The following is a 9,443-nucleotide window of genomic DNA, read 5'->3' as shown; positions in this document are numbered from 1 at the left end:
GCTTTTGATTTGTTGATTACCTTGTTTTTCAAGGGGATTTCTCTTGTTCTTTTAATTGGGAAATTAATTTTCACCTCTGCTTCATTTTACTTATATTTCTCTGGCATTATGGATTTAGGAGTATCAGTTACCTACTGTGGTCTTAAAGAGCTGTTTTACGTTTTGTTTCTTTTTATTTAAAGTGGGAGCGTTCCTGTGTAGACTGTATGTGCCTAGTAGTTTTGTTGCAGTGGCTGTGCTTAGTATGGATGGTTGCCGTATCTTCCGTGAGTGTTGGCTGTTATCCCTTTGATTGGGGGTGTGATTGGTGGTGTGGTTGATCCGAGCCTTCTCTGATTATTGTTGGTGAGTGGGGCTTCCTTTTTTGTTCTGTGGTTGTCACAGCCTTGACAAGGGCCAGGTCTGCTCCCTGTTGCTGGAATAGATGCTTCTAGACCCGTTTCTGAGCTGTGGTTTGTGGTCGGCAGGGTCGGAGCGCTTCAGCTGGGAGGAAGAGTCGCTGAGTGTACCTCCACAGGAGATGTCCACTGGTGTCCCTCTGTGGTGCCATGTGTTACGCAGGCTTAGAAAGTACTCTTAGTTGGTGCTGCTTTCGTCCCCACCTTAGCTGTGGGAATTATCAGCCACCCACTCTGGTGTCCCCAAGGTTCTGGTCCCCAGGAACCACCAGTGCAGATCTGCCCATACCAGGCGCTAGAGCCCTCCGCAGTGAGCGTGCAGTCACACACCAGAATCCGTGGTGCGCCCCAGGGTCAGTGCAGACTGCAGCCCCACCTCCACGTGAGGTGAGGTACATCGGCTTGTTGTAAGAACCCATGCTCACCCCTGCTGTGCGCCAGAACTCTGCTCACTGCCTGTCTGTCCCGGAGGCCTGGGTCCACAAAGGGACCAGAGAGAGCAAATCTGCCCTCTCTGCCAGGGGCTGTAAACAGATCCCAATCCCTGAAGTTGCAGGGCCGCTGGGTATGGATTCAGCTTTCAGCCCCTCCTCTGCGCAGCAGCAGGTCACGGCTATGACCAGCCCCACCGCTCTTCTCATGAGAACACACCAACAGTGGAGCCAAGCGCAGACAGCGGCTCTGGTGCTGCTGTGTTGTGCCCCTCTCCTACCACGCACACCAGCAGTGGTGCTTTTTTATGGGGGTCCTAGGCTGTTCTGTTCCGCGCATACACTCGGCCAGAGTTCACACCACCCTCCAGTATATGAGGCTGCCTCTGTGCAGTGGGCCCCAGCCCTCTGCCCGGGTTCCTCACTGATCTCCAGCAGCCAGTCCCGGCTCGTCCCTGCTGGCTGGAGAGGGGCGTCCCCGCATGAAGGCACCTTTCTTCGTTTGCTGCTCCCTCCCTGCAGGACCGTCCCGCTCCTATTTTTTTCTTTTTCCCTCTTAGTGGATTTTCTGAGAATCCCCCTGTATTTCTAAGTGAGAGACATTCAGTAGGTTCAGTAGGTGTTCTGTGTGATTCAGCGGGTTTGAAGGTGTAATTCTTGGTGTATTTGTGGGAGAGGGTGAGCTGGGAGTCTCTCTACTGTACCACCACCTTGGCCTCCTTGATTTCTAATTTAACTTTACGCTTCAGCTGGATTCCTGTGTCTTTTGACCAGCCTCTGTTGTGCCTCTAGAGAAGCTAAGAAGGGCTCTGTTCTTTGTTATTTCCTCCTGCTTAAATCATGTCACCAGTGTCAGAAGAAAGAGATTCTTCCCTGACTGAAACAGTCAACTAATTGCTGTTTACAGGTAACAGTGCCTGCAAAGCTGGAATCTGTGGTGCATTCCTTTCCCTTAAATGTGCCACATTGCAGGACTGGCAGATGAGATCTGCTCTACTAAAGCCAGCCCAGGAAGCCAAAGGTGGCTTCATTCTTGGTCCCTTACAGTAGCCTCTGGCTCAAGACAGATCTCTCATTGTTCTGCTCCAGGTCTGTTGGGACAACCCAGTGCACCCAAGCCTCGTGGGCATGACTTCAAACAGCATCGGCATTTCCCCAAAACCATCTGAGGGCACAGTAAGTTAAGGTTTTAGTTTTTGTATTTGTCCTTCACCGGATAAAACTGACAATACAATGAACCTCACAAGGACCACATCATTATCAGCATGATTTTGCAGTTGGGAGGTTAGCCCTCATCCCCGTACTTTTTTCCTCACTCTGCTTCTCCTCCTTGTGCTTTTCTCCCCATTTACTATGCTTTCTATTTCACTTTTATTGGAAATGGGTCACTAATTTTAAAAGGACATTTTTAGGAGGAATTGTGTTATAGAGGTTTTCCTAAGAGAAAGCCAGAGAGAGGCTTTTCCAGGCCTCAGAAAGACCGGTACTCATGTGGAAGAGGAAATAGTTGTACCACAGGTTTGAGCACATGAAACAAGATGGGAATAAGGTTAGATGCCAAGGAAACAAGGAAGTTAACTCTGGAAGGTGCATGAACAACCAGAGTGTCTGCTATTGTCACACTTCTGATGCCATCATTTACTGTATCGTATTTCCAGGTAGTCTGGCTGTCAGTGTGTATGTCTCCACCCCCAGGCGCCCCCACCTTGAGTGGGATCTACCAAGGCTCCACTGGATGTGCCACTGTGTCCACGGGAATGCTCACCCTGGAGGTGATGGCCTAAGAGGGAGGGGCAGGTTAGGACAGTGGAGTAAGGTCTTTAATCTGGGCCAAGGCTGTAGATATGAAGTGCCCCTGAGAGTCGGGCTCCCAGAGAACTCCTTCCAGCAGCAATGACAACTTGATTCTGTAGGGGACACAAAACAGGATTAATTACCCATTCATCATCTCTGCTAGGTTCCTGCTGTAATCCAGGCATAATGCTATGCTCCGGAGATACAAGGATGAGTAAGACACTGGCCAGACCCCAGGGCTTGAATTTAAAAGCCCTTTATGCTCAGGAAACCACAGCTGAGGAAGTTTACTCCAGTCCCTCCTCTGGTACATAAAGAATGAAGGAAAAGTGTGCCCAAGCGGCAGCCCGGTGCAGGCAGCTTATCTGCAGTGATCAGCACTTCTACAAGGGAGAGGTCTTGGTCAGTGTGTACACACCACCTTCTATGGCCCTGCCGCTTGAAATCTTGTAGGAACTGTCTTTCAAAATTGTCTTTAAAGAAGTGTTTGTTTAACATGTTCACTGGTGGCAGATTTACAGACTTTGAGGTAGATTTCATTTTTGGAAACTACCAAACATTATTCTGAACCAAGGCTGGATCAAACTGGCTGATAGGGTTCTGGTAGAGCAGGGCCTGACAGTGAAATGACCAGTGAAGAGTTTCTCATTGACTTAATTTTGAAAACTGCAAGTGAATCCAGAAATAATAATAATGGCTAAAATTTATTGAGCCTTTACCCTATTTTAGATACCATGCTTAACCCTTTAAGTACGGCAGGGTCAGTTAAAAGGAAAAATTTAAACTTATTCATGGAATTACTCATTTACTAAGTCTCCTCTCCATTTCCTGGTTAAACTGTCTTCATTCCTAAAATCAAGTCTTCCACCAGCTTGTGCCCAGTCAGCCTGCTCCTCTCTCCATATCCACTCAGGCCTCCGCGAGCCCTTCCCCGACTCCGCTGTTGCTCTCTGACTGCCTTTGGCTTTTGGTCATCGTCTGTGAACCTGGATGGTTTTGTGAGTGTTTCATTTTTCCACCTAGACGCTAAGCACCTGGGGGCAGGGACCGTCTCGGGCTTGTGTCTACCTTTCTGGTGCCCAGTGTAGCCCTGCTCGTCCCACAGTCTCAGCACCTATGCTCTACCAGGGTTCGCGGGCTGACTGGTGGCAGCACCACTCAAGTAACAGCCGAGCCCTCCTAATTCGTTACCATTTCATTACTTAATGCTCGCATATCAGAGAAAGGAAGGAGGAGTCTTCAAAATCATAAGTTTTACTCAAGGCTCAGGAAAAGGCTGCTCTGAGATTGATTTATCTTTATACTCAGTGCTTCAGGGCCCCCAGTCGCAGGTCTGTGTTGGGAAAGTGAAATCATATTGACTCAAGTGGACGACACTCAGGAAAGTGCATCTGCGTGTTGTGCAGACAGGACTCATAAGTTATGCCTAGGTGCGCTACACCACTCCCTGCAGGTGGTGTAATGGTTAATTGAGTAATTTTTATGTGATACATGGGTTTTTGGTAAGTTTAATTTTTGGAAAGTGAATGCAAGCCAAATTTATAATATAAAGTAGTCCCACGACCCAATCTTTTGAGACTCCTCCCATAAGCTTATAATCCATCTTTTTCTGTCATGGCTAACCCTAAATTTTTGCTTTCAAGCTTGCCTGTAAATGAGTTAAAGCAAGGGCTACTTAAGCTGTTGGCCAGCAGAGGGCAGTTTCACCACAGTTCTCACAAGCCAGAGCCAGTCCACAGCACCTGCCCGGCCCCACAGACCCCGTCTGTACCCGAAAATCTAGGAAGGCTTCCCCAGCCCTTCCTCCCACAGTTTGCACCTACTCTTCAGCATTTAATCCTATACAGATTGGCATTTTACTTAACTTCCCATGTGTATAAACCTTGATTTTCCTCAAGAGCAAGGACTCTTGTCTTCTCTTTCTCTCTCTGTCATAGCCTAGCACAGTTCTGTACAATGTCATACTCTAAAATGAAAGAATCAGGGGTTTTGCTGTGTATTTTAAGCTAACCCCCTTTAATCTGCTGTATCTATTAAAATTCAAAATGTGCATACTATTTGACCTAGCAATCTTGTAGGAATCTTACCAGCAGTGGTATTTGCACAGTCATATAAAAGACATAGCTGAAAGAATGCTCAGTTACAGCATTCTCTGTAATAGTAAAATTGGAAGTAACTGGGTAAATGTCTATGAGGAAGTGAACCAAAGAAGTAAGATATGGTGCATTGGACAATAAATTACAATTCTGTCATTAAAAAGAAGCGGTTAGTGTGTGTGTGTCTGTCTGTCTGTCTGTCTTTTTTTCTAGAATCATACAAAAACAGTTTGGAAGAAAAAGAGCCAATATGGCTAACCAGCTGCCCCTGGAGTGCAGCAGCGACCGTGAGGGAGTGTGAGGGAGGGAGTGAGCATGCTGTGGTCTGGCAGGGCTCTACTTGTGGACACTGCACTTTGAAATTCATTCAACTTCATGTGTTGTGAAATACTGTTTTGTTTTGTTTTTTTTCAACCTTTACACACGTCAGTCATTTTCAGTTCTTGGGCTGCCAACTAGAGCTGGTTCTCAGGCTGTAATCTGCCAAGCCCTGTGGTGGAGGATGAAATTGGAGGGATGGTGATGCAAGCTTTCCACGCAGAAAATGATGGGACTGTATGTGAATATTATTTTCCTTTTTGTAAATCTAAAATATATATAAAATGAGCTCATCCCAAGTCCCAGCCCTGGAACAAACGCAGGCACGAGAGTGGCCGGGTCTCATAGGACTCACCTTTTTCTTCGACCGCACAGTGATCACAGAGCTCCCAAACCTTGAGCTAGCCTGCAAAACACACCGTCTGTTAGTGGCCTTCTGAAAACATAGGGTAATATTTTATCAATTCAAAATAAAGGAAAGGGCATTTTTTAGGGGGTAGTTTTTCTTTCATTCTTTCAGAAGATACTTACTTCAGGAGAAATCAATACGTATTGGGCCTGGAAGAAAGAAAATGGTGAGAAAGGGAGGCTATTGATGTTATTACTATTGATGTGGATTTTTTTAACCAATTTTAATTACACTCTTACCCTCATATTTCTACATTTCAGAGAAGCCCTTTGATACCAGAAATTCCCTTAATAGGAATGCAGCTCAGAAAAAGATGTATAAAAATGTTCAGTGTGAATGTCATATTTATAATAGCAAAAATTTGAAATGGACTGAGTGACTATTTAGTCATTTAAATCATGGTTAAATAAATTGGTTTATCTACAGATAAAATACTAGGCAGCCAGTAAATATATAATATAGGAAGGCATAGAAAACTTACTACATTGATAGTTTAAAAAAAAATCAAGTTATAAAGTTGTATACAAAATTATCTACAATATGGCCACAATTTAGTAAAATATATACCCACACACATAGTATAATGGTAAAGAGTGCACTTTAGAATCGGCTCTTGGTTTGAGTCACTGTTTTGCCATTTCCTAGCAGTATGACGTGACAAATTCCTTATCTGATCATCAATGTCTTTATCTGTAACAGGCAAAATACCAAATTAATAGCTTTGATGTGTGGATCAGACTGTATTTGTGTGTGTGTATATATATATATGTATGTGTATGTATATGTATATGTATATGTATACATATAGAGTGTGTGTGTATATATATGCTACTTAGCATAGTGCCGGGCACAGAGTGCACAAAAAAATGGTAGCAACTAAGTTCATAAAACTAGATGGATACCCATCAGAAGGTTAACAGACATTATCTCTGGAGAGTGGAATTCTAGGTAGATGACTTTAATTTTCTTCTTTGTACTGTTTTGTATTTTCTACAGTTTTACAATAAACTTCATTCATTTTGCAATCTGAAAAATAATTAGGTTTAAAAATAACCACAAATGTTTTAGGCCCAGGAAACTGAAGGAAACCTACCTGAGAAAAAGAATAAAACAAAGCAATGAAATAAAATAAATATGACGAATTAAGATGAAATAAAAAGGGAGTTTTCATGAAACCCCTACGGCCATGGCCTGTTTTCTTGCGCTGTGGTTCCTAACCAGGCAGTGGCGGGCTGTGACCCGGACCAGCGCAGCACTAGCACAGAGCACAGGTGATCATGCCCTGACCCCACGTTCAGGCAGAAACTAAGCGTTCTACAGTGGACGTGACTTAAGAAGATGCCAGCAAGTAGCCTTCCTCCCCAACGTGGGGTGGAATTTTGTACAAGAACATTTTACCTTTTCTTCTGGACACGGAGCTACCCATGATTTGCATTTGCCTGTCATGTCGCCGGAGGTGATCTGTTTGCTGTTATATACATAAACGCGGCCATCTTCTCCCCCCATCAGGCCAGAGGTCGCATCTGTGATCCTCAGTGGGGCTGCCACGATGACTTCATCTGTAAACAACACAGAGCAGCAGCAGAAGCACCTGACTCCTCACTGTCCTCTGCTCCATGGCTCCACTACTGGATCCTAACGCAGCCTTCCACAGATAATCTCAGTGCAGCCTTTGACTAGTCTACCCTGGCTTCATTCCAGCGTAGTCAAAGGCTTTTGTTTTCTGTTTGATCATCAATAACAGTTCATGTGGGTGGCTCTCACATTACCACTTCACAAAGTATGGCTTAGCCGTGTATAGCCAGCTCCGATCTTGATTCAGAATATGTAACTCAAAATACGTTGAAAGGCCCTTGGGCTACTGGGCTGTCAATTATGAGGGCTGCGCTTAGATGATCCAGTTGGGGCCCCATCTAGTAAACAAAGACTCAGCTAGAGGTACTTCCTTTCCTACCTAAGCCATCGTTATCCAGGTCACTCAAGTGCAGGACTCCACCAAATCGGGAGAAGCGGCGGTCTCCGCTGAAGGTGCTGAGCAAAGAAGGCTGCAAGTCAGGTGACAGTCCATACATCCGAGCACCTCCACCTTGGTGCAAGGTCATGGTCAGGAATGCCACCTTAGACACGTCATCTGAAATAAACCACAGTACAGTAACTGCTACCATCACAAGGATGAGGACAGGTTAAACACTGAACAGAATCCTCTTCTCGTTCATGTCTCTGTGCCACATGTGACCAGGCAGACCACTCAGAATCACACGGGGTAGATGGTTTAGTGCCTGTCAACTCTGGTCATTTACAACTAGCTTGGGCACCAAACATTGGATAAGCTCGGTGATATCCCATCAAACGTGTTCATCTTTCTGCCTACCCCCTCCAGTACATCTCCACACAACCATCTTTTCACTGTGCAAACCGCCTATAGCACCCTTCTGATTTATAACTCTGGATAAAGTCCAAATTCTTTGCAAGGCCTCGTACAAGCCCACAAGGCCCTACAGAATCCGACTGCTACTTATGGCTCTAGCATCGTCTGGGGCCACTTGCCCCTTTTCACCCAAAACGAATTTACACCACAGCCCATTATATTTCTTAAGTCTGGGCCTTTGAACGTGATGGGCTACCTGCCTGGAAGGGACACCACTGTCCCTGCAGCCTCCCTCTCCTGTCACACCCAGCTGCCCGCCAGTTCCTGCTCCTCCAGAATCACTCAGGCTGAGAAAGGCCCTGCGCTTGGCTCTATGCTCTGCTGCCACTGACTTAAAACTCTGGGTAGTTTTTTAAAACAAATTTTTGTACTGGGTCCCACAAATTATGTTGGTGAAATATAATGAAAACACAAGGAAAATGGGAAAATCTTAACAAGATTGGTGGATTATATCTATGTTGATAACTCGGTTGTGACATCATTATGGTTTGCAAGCTGTTATCATTGGGGAAAACTGGAGAAAATATAACATGGATCTGATTTCTTACAACTGTGTTTAAATTTCTAATTACCTCAAAAAGCTTCATTTATATGTGATATACGTATGTATGACATATATAATTATATACAATTAACCTTTTTATTTTGTATTTTATACAATATTTTATAATAGAGAAAATTGCTAAGGCAGTAAGAGAACCCAAACCAAGGAAATTTGGGAAGCTCTAATCCACAGCACTCGGGCAGCAAGAGCTGTGAGGTAAATGAAATCAGTAACGCTTGTTGCACGAGTGTAGAAATCACTACCTAGACTCTGCAAAGGAAAACAAACAAAAAACTGTTCCAAAGCTAAGTCAGCAACTTTTTGTTAAAATGCTGTCTCCTTACCATGCAGTGAAAAGTTTAACTGTTCCTTTGCCCAATCCACTTCTGCTTATCAAATATAAAATTATGTGAAACAAAAAATCTTTCTGAAAAAATCATTGGGCAGTATGTAATAGGAGCCTTAAGATTAAACTGTCTATTCCAAGAATTCTATCCAAAAAACAAATCAGAAAGGCAGTCAGATTTCTGTACATGGATGTTCAGTAATTCCTTATTCACAACAAAAAAAAAATGGAAATAACCTAAAATTCCAGCAATAGGATAACAGTAGTAAACTGCATGTGCCTACAGAAAAAATGTGATACGGGATCAAAAGTCATACTTTAGAAGATCATTTAACATGAGAGCATGCTCAAGATATGAAATATTAGGTGTGAAAAATATATAGTATGTTTTTAAATATCTGGATAAGGGTGATTTACTTCTGTACACTTGTATTTTCACAAATTTCTATAATAAGCATGATGCACTTTTGTCATCTTGGAGGGAGTAATTTTTTTTTAACTCTCCGCAAAGCAAAGTAATATTTTATTAACATATACCCTCAGAGTGGACCTATCCTGATGAACTGATTTATAAAATGCACTGAACGCTTCTCTAGCTCCAAGCTCAATGGGATAGAAGGTTTAAAAACACACCAACTTACTTTCATGTGTGATTTTCAGCAAATCTTCAAAATAGACA

At 43.8% G+C, this 9,443-nt stretch overlaps 1 protein-coding gene across 2 annotated transcripts in view; it reads right to left on the bottom strand.

Annotated features, from left to right (window-relative positions):
• Positions 1-1,939: 1,939 nt before the first annotated feature.
• GPLD1 (glycosylphosphatidylinositol specific phospholipase D1) overlaps positions 1,940-9,443 on the bottom strand; it is a 45,482-nt gene continuing 37,978 nt past the window's right edge. For both annotated transcript variants that reach the window (XM_006198678.4, XM_015234625.3), the window contains exons 21-25: positions 7,401-7,577; positions 6,845-7,005; positions 5,569-5,595; positions 5,393-5,443; positions 1,940-2,736 (exon numbers count right to left, since the gene is read on the bottom strand). In XM_006198678.4, coding sequence (XP_006198740.2) covers positions 2,650-2,736; positions 5,393-5,443; positions 5,569-5,595; positions 6,845-7,005; positions 7,401-7,577 — 503 coding nt within the window. In that variant the 3' untranslated portion in view covers positions 1,940-2,649. The remainder of the gene's footprint in view (positions 2,737-5,392; positions 5,444-5,568; positions 5,596-6,844; positions 7,006-7,400; positions 7,578-9,443) is intronic.

This window comes from Vicugna pacos, chromosome 20, assembly GCF_048564905.1.
Source record: "Vicugna pacos chromosome 20, VicPac4, whole genome shotgun sequence".
NCBI classification, from domain to species: Eukaryota; Metazoa; Chordata; class Mammalia; order Artiodactyla; family Camelidae; genus Vicugna; species Vicugna pacos.
This window is presented reverse-complemented; position numbering and strand designations above follow the sequence as displayed.